General features: G+C 44.0%; 1 protein-coding gene across 1 annotated transcript; it reads left to right on the top strand.

Moving 5' to 3' along the window:
• The first annotated feature begins 697 nt into the window (after window positions 1–697).
• Window positions 698–21,676, top strand: LOC131447963 (collagen alpha-1(IX) chain-like). Its single transcript, XM_058620091.1, has 38 exons — window positions 698–936; window positions 4,062–4,159; window positions 6,377–6,448; window positions 6,868–6,997; window positions 9,130–9,526; window positions 9,781–9,861; window positions 10,958–10,975; window positions 11,215–11,304; window positions 11,404–11,439; window positions 13,087–13,158; window positions 13,294–13,338; window positions 13,422–13,457; window positions 13,551–13,574; window positions 13,678–13,731; window positions 13,989–14,060; window positions 14,383–14,421; window positions 14,597–14,653; window positions 15,396–15,449; window positions 15,626–15,679; window positions 15,783–15,836; window positions 15,929–15,982; window positions 16,088–16,141; window positions 16,222–16,275; window positions 16,355–16,408; window positions 17,350–17,403; window positions 18,020–18,064; window positions 18,153–18,206; window positions 18,282–18,335; window positions 18,463–18,516; window positions 19,246–19,317; window positions 19,403–19,438; window positions 19,524–19,568; window positions 19,670–19,702; window positions 19,917–20,063; window positions 20,215–20,269; window positions 20,365–20,559; window positions 20,754–20,840; window positions 20,974–21,676. The coding sequence occupies exons 1-38, from the start codon at window positions 917–919 to the stop codon at window positions 21,174–21,176; spliced, it is 2,853 nt and encodes a 950-aa protein (XP_058476074.1). The 5' UTR covers window positions 698–916; the 3' UTR covers window positions 21,177–21,676.
• Window positions 21,677–22,313: the final 637 nt, after the last annotated feature.

Here is a 22,313-nt window from a genome sequence, read left to right as displayed (position 1 = left end):
CCTATTTCCCAGTAGCGTAAATGCCGGAATCAATAAACCAGTAATCTGAGATTTACACACAGGAAATTTGAATAAAAGATATAAAATAAATAAAGAGTCAACTCCTGTGCTGTGGCGTGCTCCCTTGTTTAAAGAAGGCAGAACTGTCTTTATTCTGCACGTTTTCACATTAAAAGTGTCTGTCGTGTAAAGCAGGTGTTTCATTTGCATGAGGACGCTTTGTACCCACAGCAAAGCCGCGCCCGCGCCTGTCACTTCACAACCACCGACACAGTTGTGACGGGGGATTAGAAGGTCGCGCACGCCGCAAATGTCAAAGTCACAGTATATTGAAGAATGTCTCACTCCTCTTCCTCAGAGCTTCTGAGGTGCAGCAAACACACACACACACACACACACACAGATTACATAACAGAGGAGATGCATAAACAACATGTCTGCCTGAGGCCCTTCAGGTAATAACAAGGCTAAATTCATGTCAAAGTTACAGCCACACTTGTGATGAGTACACGTGATTTTTAAAAAACATCAGCATTTCATCGCTCGCTGCTCACTTCTTCCCCGACCTGACAATAATATGAAGAGAATTACACACAGACGGCACATGTCATTAGGAGGCACTGTTAAAAAAAGAGGGGGTGATTCCACGCAGAGTGCCGTGGGGTTCTGCGGCGTTTTAAGTGTCGGTAATAAAAAAAAAACCAAGGAGTCGCCACCTCCTGAGGAACTCCTGGCCAATGGGAGCACAAAGAACCAACTTTTATGTGTCCTGTGCTTGAGCATCTCTCCTGTGCTGCTGCTGCCCTCAGTCAGTCCTCAACATGCGCAGGTAGGACTCCTTCTGCTCCTGCACTCTGACCTCTGCACCCTCAGCGCCGCGCCCAAGTCCGTCTGCTGTCACAGAGCGGAGAGAAACATGGCCTCTCACTGGCCCAGGTAAAGAGCTCATGTTTGGGCTTCTGATCTAATAATCTCATTCTAATCTTCACACACTGGGATTTACGGATGCATCGTTAGCTCAGCTCTGACTGAAGAAGCTGCCCAAGCGAGATGATTTTAAATAATAACACCAGACTGTAAACCTGTAAACGTGTAAACGTGACTGAAGCTCGCAGCTCACGACTCCTCTCGGTTCTCAGCAGCTCAACATCAGAGAGAGAGAGAGACAGAGAGAGAGAGAGACAGAGAGAGAGAGAGATCAAACATCATCACAACATGAGGGAAAATCCCATCATCACACGTACTGTGTGTTGATGAATGCCAGCTATTAAACTGGATTACGTGTCATTATGTAATTGACTTGACTGATTGATTACATGATAGATATTTACTGGAATATATGGGGATTTTTTGTTGTTGTCTTATGATGTTTCTTTGAAAGTCTTTTCTCTGTGTGTGTGTGTGTGTGTGTAACCACAGCTCCAAAACACCATATTTGATCATATTTCTGTCAATGTGGAGGAGAATATATCTCCTTTGTTGGGTCAAGCCTCTAATTTAGCTTTGTTTTCACTTGTGTTTATCACGTATGTTGCTGCATCAAATATAAAGTGAAACGCTCCACAGTCAAATCTGTGCCAAAGCAAACAAGCAAAGCAACAGAGATTCTCTCAGGACAACACAGGACTCAATCCTGACCTGCTTTCAGGATTAAATTATTTTAGGCTTATAATCAGATTTCACATTGACGTCTGAATCTGTCCATTATGTAACGCTGTGTGAGGTTTTCTTTTCATACCAGCAAAGCAAAAGCAAAACTTTCAATTTTCACTTCATCTCAGCCGAGGCATCAGTGCCGTTCACACCTGCAGCCTCGAGCCTGTGCAGCTGGTGATGAGCCAGTGCATCTGTAATGTCAACATGAACATGAGGAAAAAGAGACAAAACTGCAATAAATTCAGATTATTAGGCGCTGATGTCTGAGTGTTGGGTTCTAGTTCATATAAGAAGTTATCTGTTGTGAATGCATGGTTAAGATGAATTCCTTCAGGTTGGAAAAAGGGATCATGAGTAGATAATGAATTTAAACTAAAATTCAGTGGCACTATGGACCTAAAAATATCCACTATAAAAGTGTCTTCTAGTTCCAAAGGTTGGGTAAACAATCTGTTATTCATTATTTGTATAAAGAGTTAAAAAGGATCATTTTGATTCATCTGTGCAAGAATATGCTCAGTTTGCAGGAGGATATTTTGTTAACGGAGTTCTATTTTCCCCGTCTTCAATGTTCTGTCACCTGACACTAAGCCCTCCTATGTGTTTGGCCCAAACGATCCATGTTTTTTTGTTGTACGTCCCAAAATCCCAAAATTGTGAGTTCAGCAGTGAAATGTAGTCGCATCAGTGCACACAGTGGATTGGCAGGGAACTCAGTGAGTCGGTGAGTCTGGAGACTCTGAAGATGTTCCTATAAGTGAAGGGCATCAACGTTACAGAGCTCACAGAACTCCTCCATGGAGACTTCTCTGGCTTAGCCACTAGTCGTCCATCACACACACACACACACACACACACGCACACACACACACCTCAGTCCGGTGGTGCAGTGTGGTTTACTGTAGTAAGTATAATCGTCTCAGGTTAGATATTCAACACAGAGACAGACTGCGTTTCCATTCTCATTTCTCTACATTGACAGAGTTTGCCTGTGGAGACGAGTCCTCTGTGTCGTTCATGATGGTCCTGGTGTTGCTCTGCAAAACCTGCGACTCCTTAAGTGACATGACGGAAGCTCAAAGTAGAGCGTGTGATAATGGACGTGAAAAAACCCCACAAGTTCTCTTAGTGCAAAGTAATCTTTGTGTAAACCGTGCACAAGTGGCTCCTGATTTGGACGAACATGCAGGATATATTGTTTCAATGCTATTGAGATAACCAGGTTAACTAATGGCTCTACACGTCCACGAGCATAGAACCTGGTACCAGGTACTTTCGTTAGTACCTGTTCTGGCGAGGTTCTAAGCAAGCCGAGGCGACACAATGCGTGACGTCGTCAGACTTCCGGCCACTGATTGGTCAGAGTGTCGTCACAGGAAGAGACGTCTGACACGAGAATCAAAGCCGAACAATGCCGAACTGTAGATGAGTTAAAAAGACTTAACAATCCTAAAAAACGTGGGTTAATCTCCAACAATTACCAGGGAAATGTCTAAAATCTCCATATTTAACAGAGGAGTCTGGTGTATTTAGTGACAGCACTGCGGAGTCTGTGCTCCGGTCATGGAGGAAGTACTGAACTAATGATTCTAATGATTCAGTTACACTGAAAACAACTCAAGTCACTAGTCACTCGTTTTTTGTGTAAAACGAAGTCACGGCAGTTTCATGCAGCCGTGCAGTGATGACTCCGCCCACGTTGAGTTGGTACTATAGTGGAAAACCAACCTAAACCGTGGCGTGGCAAGGCGAGGCAAGCTGGGACCATAGGTGGAAAAAGGGACATAATTATCACTCGGAAAGAATCCACCCAGTTGCCAGAATACGACAATTTTCAAGTTATTACTGCGTCTACAGATATCATATCTTTTGTGTTTTACAGCTCCAGTGCAGCATTTCTGTTCAAAGGTCACACACAACAGATTTAACTCTGCTTGTTTTTGGCAAAAGGAAAAAAAAAAAAAGAGGAAATGAGGGTGGTTATAATAACCATTTCCTGGTTATGGCTGTGGTTAGGTTTAGTCAGCAAAAACACACACACACACACTCACACAAATGTGGTCTTGTACTGTGAGGCAGATGTCGAGCAGATGAAACAAATGTTTCATGTTTGCTCTCAAACTGGCCTTGAATTGTGGTTCCACACCACCACCAGCTACACTTCCACCATCCAATTTAACATTCACTCATTTTCTGTCCAAATGTACAAAAACGTGTCCCAGGGTTTGTGGAAAAAGAATAATAAACCAGCGTCTCTTCCTGTGCTCAGTGAAGATGAGAACAGAGGTCACCGGCAAAGTACTTCACGTCATCCCTGTTGACTTATTGATTCAGACACCCAAGAATCTGTCAGGGAGAATTTGATGCATGACCGACTGCTGATTTTCTCCATCATTCCCCAACAGAAAGCAGCCTCGGCATCTATCGATGTCAGCGCGCTCCAGCGTCTCCGTGGCTCTGCTGTCCTTCCTCCTCCTCCTCGTCGCTGCTCCAGCACTTGGACGTAAGTCACCTACAGCACACGAGCGCACAATCACTGACCCGCAACACAATGAGTGTTCCGTGGATACTGCACAAAAGCCGTCATTATACGGTGAATGTGTTTGCCTTGTACACACAGACCGAGAGAGGAGCGGGGTTAATGTGAGCGCCTGCTTGTTGACTGTTGCTAGGTCATTGTCTTTGTCACAAGTCCACGAAACAGCAGACACACCAGTGACTGTGTAGGTGGATTAAATCAGACAGACATCAAATGACAGGTGTTGTGTGAACGCTGTGTGAGTGTTGTGTGAGCGCTGTGTGAGTGTTGTGTGAGCGCAGTGTGAGTGTTGTGTAAACGTTGTGTGAGCGGTGTGTGAGCGGTGTGTGAGCGTTATGTGAGCGTTGTGTGAGTGGTGTGTGAGCGTTATGTGAGTGGTGTGTGAGCGCTGTGATAGTGCTGTGTGAGCGTTGTGTGAGCGGTGTGTGAGCGTTATGTGAGAGTTGTGTGAGCGTTGTGTGAGCATTGTGTGAGAGGTGTGTGAGCGTTGTGTGAGCGTTGTGTGAGCATTGTGTGAGCGTTGTGTGAGCGTTGTGTGAGCGTTGTGTGAGCGGTGCGTGAGCGTTGTGTGAGCGTTGTGTGAGTGTTGTGTGAGCGTTGTGTGAACGTTGTGTGAGCGTTGTGTGAGCGTTGTGTGAGAGGTGTGTGAGCGTTGTGTGAGCGTTGTGTGAGCGTTGTGTGAGCATTGTGTGAGAGGTGTGTGAGCGTTGTGTGAGTGGTGTGTGAGCATTGTGTGAGCGGTGCGTGAGCGTTGTGTGAGCGTTGTGTGAGTGTTGTGTGAGCGTTGTGTGAACGTTGTGTGAGCATTGTGTGAGCGTTGTGTGAGTGTCACGCTGCGGCAGCCGCTAACTTTAACAACTTGTGGTCCACGTACACAGTGGGACGAGCGTTTAGCGGCAGTAAACACAGGGACTATAAATACGTCTCACCACTGTATCTCACCTCTCAGCACTTCTGTGGAACAGCTTCCAGATGTGACGCGTTCTCTCGCCACAAACGAGCTGACTCAGGTTCTGTGACTCCACGCTCGTTTCATGTTTTTTCATGTTTTTTCTTGTGAGATAGACTTTGGCTTTTCTTCTTCTCAGCTGGAGCGTTGGAACTGAAACGTAGCGCCCTCTTGTGGCACGTATGAAAAAAAAACCTGAAACTTAAATTATTTAGGGGGAATCCATCCACAGAAATTAAATAGAGTATAATTAGGGCCCGAGCCACGAATGGCAGGGGCCGAAACGGAACCTATTGTTATCCTTCACTCTTTTCATTTCTCTTGAAACAAATAGGATAGTTATAGTTCCCCGACCCGTGCGTTTCTCAAGGGCTCTATAGCGCCCCCTTAAGGTGAAAACAGAGGCAAAATTGAGTTCCACCGAATTTCCCAAAACTTGGTGGGAAGTGTGGTGTTTGTGTTATATTTGTCATTTTTGTACTGAGGGACAAATCAAACACCGTCTCTATAGATGCCACTAAATCCCACACTTTGGTCCTTTAATTAAAAAAAAACATAAGAAACTTCGATTTTTTTCTAGATACAAATGAAACAAGCATACTAGGGCTCCAACAATTATTTGATGAATCGATTATTAATTGATTACTAAATTAATCATCAACTATTTTGATAATCGATGAATCAATTTGTGTTTTTTCAATAATTAAAAACAAGCTTTCTAATTTTTAAGCTTCTTAAATGTGAATATTTTCTGGTTTCTTTGCTCCATTTGACAAAGAAATCATTAAAACTGAATCCGTTTTGGATCGTGGACAAAATAAGACATTCAAGAACATCATCATTTCCAGGTTTGGGAAACACTACTAAGTACTCGATAAATCGAGAAAATCATCGACAGATGAATCAATTATGGAAATAATCGTTAGCTGCAGCCCTAAAGCATGTATACATTTATAAAAATGGAGTTTGATATAATGCTGCTGAAACATGGCAGTGACGCACATAAACACACTTACTTATGGATGATAGATTACATTTCTGCAACTAAAGCCTCCTAAAGGTTGTAAACTGAACATTTATGAATGCTCTGCAGTGCATTGTGATGGTATTTCATTAATTTAAAAGACCTTGCTTTCCCCCGGCCTCTGTCAGGTAATATATTGCATTTGTTAAACTCATTAAAAGATGCAGGCGTAACAAGGTTCTTTCCTTTTTTTGTTTCGTCTTATCAGAGCTGGACCTCAACCGCCTGGACGGCGATAGCGTCTGCCCAACAATAAGAAGTGGACAAGATGACCTTCCAGGTAAAAACAGAAAAACCCTTTCAGTCAAGTCGGGGCTCCTGGGAACGATCATTAAACAGCGGCGGCTGTATACAGACAGAAAGTTTGAGAGGCAGCAGTTAGAAAACCACAAAGTTAAGCCTCCAAAAATTCCCTGAGGAGAAAATAGACTATGTGCAGTAAGGTGGTGAGTTTAATTAGTTGAACAGGGTGGGCTGGCTTAATGCCCTGAGACACCTTCAGATTTCAAATGAGGCAAATAAAATGTTCCACATGAGCTTTATGGAATTTTCTACTCGGGAACAATTCGAGCTCAGCAAGATTTTGTAATTGCTCACCGCCGTTCTGTTTCAAACGGTTTGCTCCTTCAACATGTGTGCAGGAAACTGCAATAACAATATCTGTTATATTGCATTTATTTATTATTCATTCCCATGCAGGTTTTGATCTGATCACTCAGTTCCAGCTGGACATGATCTCTCTGAAAGGCGTGAGGAAAGTGGACGGCTCCACTCCTCTACAGGTGGCCTATCGCCTCGACAGGGAGGCCAACTTCCAAATTCCAACCATGTAAGTGTGTTGTACCATGTTTTAATAAACACACACACACGTGTCGGAGAGCAGCAGTGGTCTCTCCTGATGCAGGTGTTGCATTATTACAGGTCTGTCCCAGATGTTTCTGCCAGATGTGGACAGCAGCGTGTAATTGGGGGAAAGAAAAAAACATGTCTGAACCTATTTGACATTTTCTTAGACACAAAACGAGAGTACAAGTATTTCTGAGTGGATCTCACATCGTCATTCAATTTGTCTTTTTTACATGAATCTGGAGAGATTTGATGTTCTCTTAACATTAAACATGAGCTGTGGTCATGTGGTTGAACGAGGAATTTCAAAAATGTCATTTCAAAATGACAGTGTCCTAGATTCTCCACATTGCGACCAGTATTTATTGCGACCACTACTTTTATAATCGTACATCGACTGTGGTGACAAATGATCAGAAACTTATCTCGACTATAAAGCAAACCCAGCATACTTAATTTATTTAGATTGTCTGCTTTAACTGAATCTAACATAAGGTGACTGGACAATCTTTACTATGAAACATGTGAACAGTCCAGTTTGTGGTCAGGTTCAGGTGAACTGTCCTGGTCGCGCTCAGTAGGTCATTCCACCAGCGAAGTCAGTGAAATGTAAATAAACACATTGATTTTGAAAAAGTCAAGTTATGTCAGAACATAATCTGTCTCCAACCATCAACAAAGTATGATCAAAATAAATAACAACAATCTTGTGGGAAAACTACTTGGCATAAGACACACACACACACACACACACACACACATCACATATGCAAGAGTGAAGCAACTCCTGGGTTAAACTACAAGAGCAAATGTGATCAGGCAGAAGAATCATCACATCATCACCTGACAGAACACAGAGACTTTGATAAGCACATAATTAAAGTAACCACGGAGCTGCCACATGCAAGAGTCACATGAAAAAAAGCTGCTGCTGGTTTTCATTGGTCAAAATAAGAGAACACCTACAGGTGACTTAGTCCTGCCTCAACATGACTTCAAGGAGACCAAACTGCCAAACTGGTAAAGCATTTCCACTTCAAACTAAAATATTCAATTGCTGTGAGGAAGTGTGATGAGTGATTTCAGCAACTGGTGTTCCCCGGTGTATCTGTGGTGTTCCCCGGTGTATCTCTGGTGTTCCCCGTTGTGTCTCTGGGTTCCCCGGTGTGTCTCTGGGTTCCCCGGGGTGTCTCTGGTGTTCCCCGGTGTGTCTGTAGTGTTCCCCGGTGTGTCTCTGGTGTTCCCTGGTGTCTCTGTGGTGTTCACTGGTGTGTGTCTGGTGTTCCCCGGTGTGTATGTGGTGTTCCCTGGTGTGTTCCCCGGTGTGTCTCTGGTGTTCCCTGGTGTGTCTCTGGTGTTCCCCGGTGTGTCTGTGGTGTTCCCTGGTGTGTTCCCCGGTGTGTCTCTGGTGTTCCCTGGTGTGTCTCTGGTGTTCCCCGGTGTGTCTGTGGTGTTCCCTGGTGTGTCTCTGGTGTTCCCCAATGTGTCTCTGGTGTTCTGGCAAAGCCTTTCCTGCAGGACGGCTTAAAACAGAGGCGGTTATGTAATTGGCTGGCAGTCGGCAGTGGAACCAGTCTGCTCTGTCACAGTGAATGTGAATGCATGTTAATTCCCCACTGAAGAGTCCAGCCTGCTTTGAAGTCCATCCTTCCTCGAGCTGCACTCTTTTATTCTGCAGGGTAAAACCAGCACATACTTAAGACTTTCTCACCTGAAGGCAACGCTAGGCAGCGGCCTATATTTATTTTACTAGGCTACAGGAAACTCTTTTTTATGACTTCGCCTTGATCGTTTACAACACGTTAAAGGTCCGGCTGCAGCAGCAGCACGTATCTATGGAGGCACCACCTACTGAGAAGCTGGCTTGTTAAAAAGCACAGAAAGCATAAGGACCACGAGTAACCTGCTGTAAATGAAGGAGTGATTTATGCACTCGGCCTCTTTTACAGCATCATCTGTTTAAAAACCAACAATATCCTTGTCTCTTTGAAGTTGGAGTGATAACTTCTGCTGGTTGAGGGACGTCTTTGATGTCTCAAATCAGTAAAATCAAGAATATAGAAACATGTTTGCTGAATCTAAATCTTCTCCCACTGATTTTCATTTCCCTCTCAGGCTCAACTTCCCTCGCGGCTTCCCCGACGAGTACTCCTTCATGGTGACCTTTCGCATGATCAAGAACAGCGTGAACAAGGTGTGGAACGTCTGGCAAATAGTGGACGAAGACGGCAACAAACAAGCCGGACTGAGGCTGAACGGCGACCAGCAAGCTCTGGAGTACTTCCTCATGGGCGCCGACGGCAACCTGCAGACCGTCACCTTCCCCGGACTCTCTGTGCTCTTCAACACCAGGTGGCACAAGGTGATGATCGGCGTGGAGTACGACAAGGTCACGCTGTACGTGGACTGCCAGCCTGTGGATCAGAAACCCATCAAGGGCAAAGGCCCCGTCAACACAGAGGGAGACACTCTCATCGGCAGGCTGGACGCCGATCCCGACGTCTCAGTTGTGGTAAGCGAGGGTGGAGAGAAGGAAGGTCACGGACTCTCGGTGAACAAACACGTTGAGGTTTATGTGTGTGCTGAGCTCCGCTGTAATTCTAATGTGCTGCTGTCAAAGCAAAGCTGCTCAGCTGGGCTCTAGTATAAAGGAAAAACCTAATCCCTGCAGAAAACCCGCACACAGAGAGCGTGGATACAAAGAAAAACAACCACACTGTGAAAATGAATGCATTACCTAAGACTTTCATGTGTCTCTGTTTCCAGTTTGAGCTTCAGTGGATGCTGATTCACTGCGACCCAAAGAGAGCGCAGAGAGAGAGCTGCAACGAGCTGCCTGCCACCGAGGTAAAGAAACAAGCGCCCGGATCTGCTCAGCATGGGTTGTGGTTTGCGGGGTTTTTTATCAGGGGTGATGGAGAACAGGGCACAAATGCTGAGGTGGAGCAGAGATGGAAACTACGCACAGACGCTCAAATTCATCACAAAACTATTCATGAAATCATCTCATTAAGAGTTAGAGGTGTTTTTTTCTTGGAGACAGACGTGATCTACGATAATTAGCCTACAATGTTTGGAACCAAAAACACAAACACTCTTTAGCTAATGCTGATGAGAACGTTCATGAGGTGTTTGGTCATTTTATTCCAGCACAGATGACGGAAAAACATGCACATCTGTGCAAAACCACGTCCTACATTTTTACTGGAAAACTGTTGTACACTCACACAAAAGTCAGGTCATGTGCTGCTGCTGCTGCTGCTGCCGCCGCCGCCGCCGTTGTGAGTTAAACAAAAGTGTGAATTTGGTGAAACAAAACTACGACAGAGAAACACAAACCTTCAACATCATCAACACTTACACAAGCTTCTGTACGGACTGAGTAACACTAATTGTTAATCACTGATTAAATATGATGGAGAGGTTGATGCAGCCCATAAATGAGGAAGCCACTGCACACTCAGGTTTCAGGTCACAGACACAGAGTCTGTTGATTTCCAGGGAAACGGTTTAAAATATAATGTAAAAAGTGGCTAAATTCCAAAGGAAACTGCTTCATCAGTGTGTTTTGTGAGGGCAGCAAACAGGAAACAGTCCTTGTTGTGAGTCCATGAGGTTTAGTGTGAGTCTCTCCCTCTCACATCTCACACAGGAGAGTGTTTGAACTTTGTGCCGATGAATGAATGAGGAAGAGCAGGAGAGTGTTTTTCTCTTTTCTTTCTCAATCACATTCAAACCACAGTGGACTGAACTACTTCCTGTCCTGGTGCACTTTAACATGGTGGGTTGTTGGTGGAAATGACAGCATGAAACACTCACTCACTCACTCACTCAGTGTGATGGTGAACAGGGGCGCTTGGCTTCTGCTGACACGTTTGGTGTTTGGTGGTGTGACGACTTCCTCTAACTCTGCTTTTATCTGATCTCTCTCTTGCTTCTTCAGATGTTTGCCAATGCTGAGGTATTTATTTATTCTTCTACTCTTCTCTACTTTGTTCTCATTGCTGTGTGATTTGAGGCCAGTGCTTTGGTGCCTCGTTGCTTTGTTCTACATCTCAGTTATGGTGGTGGTTATGTTCTCTCTCTTTAGTCCTCAGGTAATTAAGCACAGAGACAAAGCTAAATATTAACCATTTAGAAGAACACAGTGGATTATTCAGTATCTGCTGGATTTGCTGACAGTCCTGTGTTCTTTCTCAGCCTGAAAAATCAATCCAAGGCCCCCCAGGAGTCCCTGGCCCAGAGGGCCCTCAAGGGGACCCTGGAGAGGATGGCAGGGACGGAAGAGATGTGAGTATCTCCTCTCCTCTCCTCTCCTCTCCTCTCTTCTATTCTTTCAACAATCGTCTTTGTCAGACTAATGTGCCGTTTTACTCCTTCTCTCCTCAGGGTCTTCCGGGGTCTCCTGGCAGCCCTGGTTCTCCAGTAAGTCTGAACACCCAGAAAATAATGCACTTCTTCTCCGTCTATATTTGCTGCAGTGTTGGGGTTTGTTTGCCATCCCATAAAAACATTGGAATGATTCATTTCACACTTATGTTCAAATACTACAAATATCCAAGAGTGCTTATTTCAGCCTTTGGCTCCCGACGGTGGGAGTCAAAATCAAATCAATACCGACTGTGAAATTCCATTTGGGCTTTTTTAATGATTTTATTTTATTTCATAGACACCAATACCTGGTAAACAAGTCAAATAAACTGGATTTTACACCAGGCTCAAAAACTCACAATGTGACACGAGCAGAAACTGGAATTAGTTTTCCCTGTGAAATGATTCCAAAAAGCCCAAAACCGTTTGTATGATGCATCTCCTCTGAGTGAAGAAGACTTCTCCTGTCTCTACTGTTGTGTGTGTGATCATCAGTCGACTACAGAGCCGTCAGTGAGCCCACGTTCAGGCTCCACACTGAAACTGATGAAGCTAAAACCCATTTACATGTACGCGATGTCAGCCCTCATCCTGGAGATTCATGACGACACCAGCGTCATGTGCTGTATTTTATCCTCTCGACGTGAACATCATTCAAATTTAACATCACGTTCTACTGAACTCTGAATTGAATCCTTTTCGCAATGACGCCCACTTGTGGCGAGTTAATATATTGCTACTTCCTGTTTGGTTTTGTGGAGAAACTGAAATACTTCATACACCAAACTTCATCATTTTAAACTGAGCAAACTTTATACATACATGATGTAATAATACAGTTTATTAAAGTAGAATCATACAACAGAAATATTGTTTTAGTTCAGTAATGACTTTTTGGCTGATAATGAACAAACTCATTTTATTACCAAAGGTTTAATGGGAACGCTCTTGTGTAAGGGGTTTCTCAGTGGGGAAAAAAGGTGCCAGGACTAAACAGGTGTGTTGGTCTGTCACTGCTACACACAGGAAGTGTAAGGCGTGTTACAAATTAAAAGAGGAAATGCAGAAATAACAGAGCCAAAATAAAAAAAGATGCTAAAAGTGACAGATTTGTTTAAGAAAACAAACAAACAAACAAACAAACAAACAGATGAAGAAAATGTAAAGCACGATGTTTTCTGGACCTCTCTTGGATTCACTTTATCCTCCACATGAGGGTTGTGGGAGGTGCTGGTGACACGTGGGTCCCACGGTCACACACAGACACACAACCATTCACGCTCACACCTGCGGTCAATTTAGAGTGTCCAGTTCAAGTAATCCCCAAATCTGCATGTTTTTGGAACTGTGGGAGGAACCTGGAGAACCCCGCGGACCCGGGTCTTCTTTGCTGCTATAGCTAGACTTGCTTCCTGGATCCAGCGCGACAGACAATCATGTGAATCTGGAGTTTAGAGTTCGCTACGTGTGTGTTACATTCAAGAGGATGAAAGTTTAAACAGCTGTAGCTCCGCCTTCCCCTCCGGCCCGTGTGTTATCTGTACAGTCTCTTCTGCAGATATTGGAAACACCAGCAGCGGCCGACCTTCCTTCCATTGATTAAACGTTCACTGTCACTGCCTTTTGTGTCTCTTAGCAACGAGGCGGAGAGATACAGGAAGATGATAAAGCTGTTTTCCTCTTCTTGCGTCTGTTTCCTAGGGCAGCAAAGGCGAGCAGGGGGAGATCGGTCTTCCCGGACAGAGAGGCCTGGCTGGTCTTCCAGGAGTTCCTGTATGAGACATCCTTTCACTGTTTCTCATATTGTGTGTGTGTGTGTGTGTGTGTGAATGAGTGAGTGTTAGTAAGTGGGTTTAATGGTGTGTTGATTGTCGTGTTGATGGGACTCTGTGTTGTTGTCGTCTGCAGGGAGCGGTTGGCCCGATGGGTCCCCGCGGGCCTGTAGGAGAGAGAGTGAGTAAACACTGAGAGCACTTCACACTCACAGAGACTTGGAGAAAACATGGATTTATATCAGTTTATTTATCTCCTTGCAGGGTCTTCCAGGTTTTCCAGGCCCTGCAGGTCCTGCTGTAAGTGTTAAAGCAACACACTGACACACACACACACACACACACAGAGTCTGTGATGATGACTTATATGTTTCTCTGTGTCTTGTTTCACAGGGACCAGCGAGTGAAGGACCTGCTGTATGTCTGCTGGGTTCTGTTTCTCGTCTCAGACTCGTACATTAGTAATCTCAAAAACACCTTATATTGACTCTGTGTGTGTGTGTGTGTGTGTGTGTGTCAGGGACCACCTGGAAAAGCAGGGATCCCAGGAGACGAAGGAAACATCGGGCCTGAGGTTAGAGTTCATTTTAATAGATGAAAAGTTTGTTTTGATTTGATTTCCAAGTATATCTCACATTATAGTTCTACTTTGTCACATTTCAGACTTAACTTTTGTACTTTTCACTCCACTAAATCTGTAACAACATCGAACTTCTCAGATATGAGAGGATTTATTGATTAAGTGTTAAGTGTTTCCAAAATGACCGTTTTATGTTTTTGTCTGTGTTTGATATCAAATATTCTGATACTACCTCTTACTCGTACTGACAGGGTCTACCTGGACCCAGAGGGACACCGGGCTCCTCGGGGCCAGCTGGACCACCTGGTCCCCCGGGGCCTGTGGTAAGAGATTGGTGCAACCCATTTTCCATCTTTAATGTTTCCATTCATTTCGTTTTCTTAAGCAAAAACTGGTGACTGGTAGTTTGAGTATATGCTGATGACACTGTTTTGTACACATTGGATGCCCAAAAACATCCTCTGAACAAACTGTGATGTCACTAAGTTCTTCCTGACACAAGCTCTGTATCTGCATGACCTTCTGGAGTTTCATCTTACTTTCGTGTTATTTCTGTGTGAAGCGTGTTTGCATGCCACTTCTCTGGGCTCAAACTTCTTCTAAACTCCCGGTGGTGTTTTAGATGTGACTCTGCTGTGTTTTTAGGGACCGCCTGGTGCCAGCAATGAGGGAAGTGGGGACCCTGTGAGTCTTTTACTGTCTTACACACACTGCCAAATGTTTCCTGCATGCAGAAATGTTGGACTGGTGACAGTGGAGCTCTTATCCAAATGAGTGGCTGACGTCAAAGATGGCTGAGCTGCAGCAGCAGTGACAGTTTGCTCCCATGTCTTCATTCTATCCTTCTCCGTGTATCTAGTGTCCCGCTGCCTGTCCTGTTGGACCTCGAGGAATTTCCGGACAGCCTGGGATGAAGGTGAGGCAGTCGTAAAAAAACACTGTCTGTAAATTCATCCATGTTTTAGTCACATTATGCTGCTGCTACATTTGATGAAATGAAAATCACTATAAAGTTCATTTGATGCAGGCGTGTTGCAGCTGATGATGTTGAATTTCTGTTTCATCTGTATTTAATTAATTGTCAGTTATCCAGTTTATGAGAGTTTATTATTTTAAATAAAATTGTATAACTCTGCATTAAATATCTTTGAAGTTGCTTATTTTAACTGTCCAAGTGGAAGTAGTAGTTGGATATAATCAAGATTAATATTGTGACTTTTTCTCGTAATATTGTGACTTTTTCTCATAATATTGTGACTTTTTCTCGTAATATTGTGACTTTCTCGTAATATTGTGACTTTTTCTCGTAATATTGTGACTTTTTCTCGTAATATTGTGACTTTCTCGTAATATTGTGACTTTTTCTCGTAATATTGTGACTTTCTCATAATATTGTGACTTTTTCTCATAATATTGTGACTTTTTCTCGTAATATTATGACTTTTTATCGTTATATTGTGACTTTTTATCGTAATATTGTTACTTTTTCCTGGATATGAATCCATGGTTCAAAACCATATCCAAAACCTGGATATGAACCATGGATTCATATCCAGGTTTTGTGATAAATCATTGACTCAGTAGAGCCTCAGTAAAAGCTGTGAGTGTGATCAAATCAAGGCTAATTTCACACTGGTTGTTTGAATCGTTGCCTTCAGGGTCACAAAGGTCTGCCCGGTGAGCCTGGGAAAGACGGCGTGCCGGGAGATAAGGTACGTGAGACAGTGTCACGCTGCGTATCCTAGGCTACATGTATAGAATGAGATTGATGCCAAATGCAACTTGCAACATGCGGTAATTGATTTAAATTAAACCTGTTAGCAGCTTAATATGATCATTTCTCTTCTGGTAATTTGATTACTCTATTCCTGTTTGTGTCTTTCCACAGGGAGAAGATGGAGTGAAAGGTGCTGAGGGACCACCGGGTCGCATTGGAGATGATGTAAGAAAACTCTGTGCAGTACATTATTATTATTATTACAGGACTGTGTGTGCATTTAATAGAACATATATACATATTTATTTTGTTACTGACTTTTTTGTAGGGTCAACGAGGGCCCATTGGTCTCACTGGAAGCTCTGGAGAGAAGGGAGACAGAGTAAGTTAAATCACATTAATCATCCTTGAAGAGTTTTCAATATTTGCAGCATTGTGTGTGTGGATAATGAATATTTACATCGTTCTTTACAGGGTCCTCCTGGTTTCAATGGTGTCCCGGGTCCAACTGGACCACCTGGAGCTCCTGTAAGTCCTGACGTGTATTTAATAAAAAAAATAATCTGTGTCTGCAGGAAGTAAGACAAAGGTCATTTTCTTAATATGTTCGTATAATTTAATCCACTCTCTCAGGGCACAGAGGGAATCCGTGGACGTCAGGGTTTGGAGGGGGCGAAGGGCGACGATGTGAGTTCCACTTACTGTATATATATACATAAGAACATAATAATACAGTATATAAGAAAAACAAGTTTGTTTGTGATCAGGGAGCTGTGGGAGCTGTGGGAGAGCAGGGACTCAAAGGGGAAAAAGGAGACGTGGTAAGTGTCTTTGTTCTTTAGTGTCATCATTGTTTCTAATAATGTGAAAAGGTTGTGACTGAATTATGTGACGTTACAGGGAGAGTCTGGCAAACATGGCATGAATGGACTTCCTGGAGTCGACGGTGCTAAGGTGACTTCTTCTCCCCACTTACACAAGCACACATAGAGGTGGTACATCCCATAATCCCCCTCCTACATGGTACACATCTAAACAGACCTTTAAAGAACTGCAAAACTTAAATAAAAACACTCTTACTCCTATGACCTATGAATGAATGAATGAATGAGTTTGAAACATAAATAATCCTCGTAAATTATAATCTCCTTCTTTTAGTTTGAAGAATGTCTGAATGCAAACAGGAGGAGTTTTTATTCACCGCACAAAAAATGATCTCTAGTGTTTTAGAATATAAACAATCCTATGAAAAACATTATTTATTTATCATTATTATTGTTCTGTGTGCTCTTTTCTGAAGTTGAATTACATTATTGGACACAGGATGACATACAGGGCGTTACCAGTGAACTACACCATCCTTTCATTCAGTAAATCCTTTGCTTTAGAGAAAAGCGATAGATTTGGATCATTGATGTTTAATGAAGTGTTCTATGTGTGGTTCCCAACAACGTTTGTGGTCTATCATGAAACCCAAAGACTTTGTTTCATAAACTCTTTCAGTTTCAACATCCTGTGACTGTCACATCATGTTTCAATCTTTGGCCAGTCATCTTTTCTTTTTAGAAGAGCCTGACTGAGAGAACTATTCCACTGCACGTCACCAAAATGGTGTTAGATTAGATTAAGACACTGAATTCAAGTCCATTACACTCATACATAAACAGTATTTTCATCCTTTACAAAGTGACAAGTCATCACAAATCCTCCTTGAATTGTTTTTGTAACTCAGCGTATGTTTAATGTTCACTGATTATACAGTCGTTACCTTACCTTGAAAGGTCATTCACTTATTTATTCACTTTACGTTTACCATTATCGCTTTAATGTCACACTAACACACACACACACACACACACACACACACACACACAAACTGTGAATGTGCTCAACAGGGAGAATCTGGAACGCCTGGAACCACCGGTGTCAGAGGGATTGTGGGTATTCCCGTAAGTCACTTTATATTATTTATACTTAACTGTTTCAATGTCAATATCAAGTCTATTTCATCATCAACGTCAACCAGTGAATAAAGCACATGTGGATTATTTCACTGTTTCACTGTTACTGCAAACATGAGGTGAGGTGAGGTGAGGTCAGGTGAGGTGAGGTGAGGTGAGTTGTGCAGTGAAGACGAGCAGAGGACAGATCTCAGTGTAGGAAGAGTTGAACTTCTCTGTGCTTCTCTGCCTGTGATAACACTCACGTAAAGCTGAGCGGTTTTTATCCTTCAAACAGGGAAACTTTTCAGATGCTTGGTCAGTGGTTATATAAACTGGGTACTTTGGTGTGTTTGTGCTGAATAAATCTGTCTTTTTTGGGTCCAGGCACATAAATGACAGACATTCTGTGGCTTTTAATGATACACTAGACATTATTGTTGCTCCACTCATCCATCCGTCTGCTGTGAATAAAAAAAAAAGGGAGCTAATCATCTTTAATGAAACGCCAGCACAAGAGAATATTTGACATTTTACTCGAGGGGAGAAATGAGTTGCAACAGTGACACGTTATTATTATTTATTCCTCCTTCTTCTTCTTTGATGTTCTGTGTTATTGTTTCAGGGCCTGCCGGGGAAACCGGGCGTCGCAGGACCCGCTGGTGCAAAGGTAATTGGAATCATGTCTTATTTAATGAGGCCTGTCCACAGAGAATAGAACCAACGACAGTATGTTTTCTTTTTCTTTGTGGTCTTAGGGTGATACTGGAGCCGAGGGAGCCATGGGACCTGTGGGACTTCCTGGAAAGACTGTAGGATTATTACATTGATCACATCATATGTGTTCAGCTAAAGAAATCCTGACTCATACTCATGTTTCCAAACAGGGTGAGCCTGGAAATGACGGAGAAGACGGAAAACAAGGAAACAAAGGAGCAACTGTAAGTTCATTTACTTTCTGTGTACCTGAAGGTTATGTCTTATGATGATTTCTATCACATTATCGATAGTATTACAGACACATGTTACTAAGTTGAAGTGTTAATTGTGTCTATAATCACTTTCCAGGGAGAAACAGGAAAACAGGGTCCAGTGGGGGCTGCAGGTCCTCAGGGCATCCAGGTGAGATGGACTTCAAACTGCAGAACACTCACATGATTCATGACTGATGTCAAACAATAGTGATACTCACGGGAACGATGGTGCAGGCAGAGACTCCACTGACACAAGGTCTGCACAGACACAAGAGACAAGTTCATCGTCGTAAGCCAGTATCACTTCAGACCCTGACCCAGACAGTTTAGATCATAGAAAACTCCACAGCCTGTCTCACTCATCACTGTCATACGTGCTATTGGTCACATCCTAGGCTGATGTTGTCATTTACAAAGCACCACAACACATTTGACAATAGCAACACGTTCTAAGCCTCTAATTAATCTCATATATGTGTGTATGTGTGTATGTGACGGCCTCCGACTGCTGTCAGAACGATGGATTCTGCACAGTGTCTTCATAACCACACATACTGTACAACAACAAGAATTAGCTGTGTTAATGTGTTCCTCTAAGTCAGATACTTCAACATTAAAACAGGCAAGAGTACAAAATCAGTGTGCGGCTGCAACACAATCTAAGGTTGAGTCTCTACACTGAATGTGAGCGTTTTTAACAGGACACAGGTGCAGACAAACAGGGCGGAGACATAATTACGTGGTCTAACAAACCAAAAGAGGAAGAGGAAGTGACCAATCTGAAATGAGAACAGAATACGTTCAAAAATGACTGATGACAGGATGAAACACAAAAACCTTGACCTGAGCAGAGATGACAAAAGTGTTGTGTTCACAGGGTGACAAAGGAGAAAAAGGTCACACTGGTGAGAGAGGAATCAAGGGTCATACTGGACACAAAGGAGATCTGGTGAGACACATTTAAACATGATCGTTACATTCTGCAGGTGCACACACGCACTTCATGTCATTCTCTGTGTGTGTGAATCATCCAGGGACCCGAGGGACCCGAGGGAGTGAAGGGAAACCAGGTAAGAACCACAACAATCCACAAGAAATAAACATCTGTTTAAAATGGCTCAGTCTCTCACCGCGTCACTCTTCACGCATGAACAGGGAGACCCGGGTGTCGCCGGAGATCCCGGGGTGAAGGGAGACCAGGTCTGTGGATCCACTTACATCTGGTGACACACTTTCACGTTTGTTGTTGTTTTTGAACAAAGGTCAAGTGATGCGTGTGTGTGTGTGTGTGTGTGTTGCAGGGCCCTCCTGGAATACCTGGAATCAGAGGAGAGGTATTAACACATAATCTTTTGTCTTAAAGGCCCAGTGTGTAACATTCAGAGAGTTTAAAGGCCGATGATGTTTGCATCGTGGGTTTAAATGAAAGCTTCAGAATGAAGAACATTTGCCAACAGCGTTGAGTTGAATGCAGTCTGCTCACACCTGTGTGCGCTGTCACAACCCAGGACCGCCCATGATTTACTGTCACTGTTCTCTTTCCAAAAGCGTGGGGACAAGGGTCCAAGAGGAGCGGCGGGGATCGACGGCAGACCAGGTCAGACGGGCCACGAGGGTTTGGCCGGTCCGATGGGAGCTCCAGGCCTGGAGGGAGAGCAAGGCCTTCCTGGAACCCCGGGTCCCAGAGGTTTACCTGTGAGTGTGGACATTTGTCAATGTTTGTCTCGTGCAGTGGAAACGTCCTGCTGCAGCCTGAGCAGCCAGCGACTCTCTGAGCTGCAGGGCAACAGCTCTCGGTCGCAGCATGATTAAGTTTGTGAATGTGTGAATGTTCCTGAACACGCAGGGCCCCAAAGTGAGCGATGACAAACTGCGGCAAATGTGCTCAGCCGTAGTTGAAGGTTTGTTGGATTATCATATTTCAGCCATGATAAAGTCAGATTAGTCACATATCACCAGCACGCTTTGATGTAATTGAGCTCATGTGTCCATGAAGAACAACTGGCCGAGTTTAAGAAAGAGATGCTGAAGAGACCAGCAGCGCTCGGTGCCCCTGGTACCCGTGGAGCAGCAGGACCTCCTGGACCCCCGGGACCAGCTGGAGATGCGGGAACACCAGGATCTCCAGGGCTCATGGGTCCTAAAGGCCATCCTGGCTTCTATGGACTTCCAGGTGCACATGGAAAGAAGGGTCAGTGAGACTTTGTCATTTCTCCAAAGCTTTAGAGTTTAGAAGGGATTCACACATGCGTAACATTATCCAATAAATGATTCATTAAACAATGCTGAGTTATTATGTTCCCTGAGCCCATTTCCATAAACATGAGGACAGAGCGGCTCTCCGTTTCATCTCCGCATTCATTTGTGCGTTCTCCTCTTTTGTAGGTGAGGCTGGGGAAAAGGGAGACAGGGGAGACAAGGGAGAGGATGGCGTCGGAGTCAAAGGCAGCCCAGGAGCACCTGGTGCACCAGGTAAGACTGGATTCAAGTCATCACAAGAGCATATCGGCTCCAATTCAACCTGTGGTCTGACACAGTGCTGAGTATCTCTACTGTAGCCCGTCAGTGTCAGGACTGTTCACCTCGTCTTGTGTTGTGATCTCAGGTGCACCAGGCGCTCACGGTGTTGGCAAAGACGGCAGAAATGGAGAGCGTGGTGCGACAGGAATCCCCGGTGTCCCAGGAACACCGGGCTCGCGGGGCCCCACGGGGCCGCCCGGCCTCTGTGACCCGTCGACCTGCGTGGGCCGGATTCCTCCTCTCTACATGGTCAGTGGAAAGAAATCTGCCGGCTACAAACACAAGTGAGACGCCCTGCAGATCTCATACCGTCGTGACCGGAACATTTAAAAGGGCTTTGCAGAAATCGCGTTGTGGTGATCGCTGGGAGTCCTCGCTCACAGTCTCCAGTCTGAAGCCACAGATCTGAGAGACACACCAAACACAACTGTAGAATACTGTATAGATGTTTTAACAGCTTTGAGATTATGGTGCATGTTCAAAGACGTCAGCTACTGATGCCACAGCAACGACGTCTTCCACCCGGTCATGAGACGAGTCCTGCAGGTCCATCACATGCTCAGATCCCGGCCTTCCTTCACCAGGACAATAAGAACATGCAGTAGAAACCGTTTTTACAATCATGAGCCACTTAGACAAAGTTAAACAATGTTTTGACGACAAAAATGTTCACATTTCTGTGATGACGACATCTTTTCAGCTGAGAATCACACACATTTTTGTCGGATTTTATCCTTTTAATATTCTTTCCTCATATACTATGAAATAAAGTGATATGTTTTGGATATAACTGGATCAAAACTGTTGTTTACTGATGCACACACACTCTCTCTTAAAGGACCCATGTGTAGGATTTACTGGCATCTCGAGGTGATGTTGCATAATTGCAATTAGGGCTTGGCGATATACTGGTAGTAAGAGTTATACCGATATATTTTTGAAAGAGATATGTAGTTGAGACAATATCACCACACCAGTATATTATATATTATTTTTCTGTTGCCTTGAGAACACTATTTAAAGGCGACATAGACCAGAAGCTCCAATTAACGCTGCGTTTGTGTGTGTATCTGCGTCATGACCTCGTTTATGAAACCCTAAAGTTTCAGAACAAACAGTTCAGCCACTGCTGAGAAAATAGGGTTTTATTGTTTTCCTGGGCTCTGCGAAGCGGATCGGCACTTCCCTATGCTGATGATGTCATCAGATTTCCTCACCACTCCTCTCACCACCGTAGCGCCTCCTGGTGCGGGCACTAGTCCGGGCACATCCGGTTGCGTACATTCAACCGCAGAAGAAGAAGAACTACTCTTGTTGTAGCTGCTGAGATGCAGAGCATCCACCGTGCCAGAGGGGGAGCTGTGTATCTGAGAGCTGGCCTACCAATTACGTCACTTCAAGGTACCTGGCCAATCACAGGACAGT

Source organism: Solea solea, chromosome 20 (assembly GCF_958295425.1).
Source record: "Solea solea chromosome 20, fSolSol10.1, whole genome shotgun sequence".
Classification (NCBI taxonomy): Eukaryota; Metazoa; Chordata; class Actinopteri; order Pleuronectiformes; family Soleidae; genus Solea; species Solea solea.
The sequence above is the reverse complement of the archived record's forward strand: the minus strand, read 5'-3'. Positions and strand labels throughout refer to the sequence as shown.

What these genes read in the sequence shown, in the direction of transcription:
- LOC131447963 (XM_058620091.1), top strand. Translation starts at nt 917, where the DNA reads ATGGCCTCTCACTGGCCCAG. An exon ending in CAGGTCCTCAGGGCATCCAG is followed by an intron (nt 18,517 to 19,245) that starts GTGAGATGGACT and finishes TTGTGTTCACAG; the next exon opens with GGTGACAAAGGAGAAAAAGG. An exon ending in AGGAGCACCTGGTGCACCAG is followed by an intron (nt 20,841 to 20,973) that starts GTAAGACTGGAT and finishes TTGTGATCTCAG; the next exon opens with GTGCACCAGGCGCTCACGGT.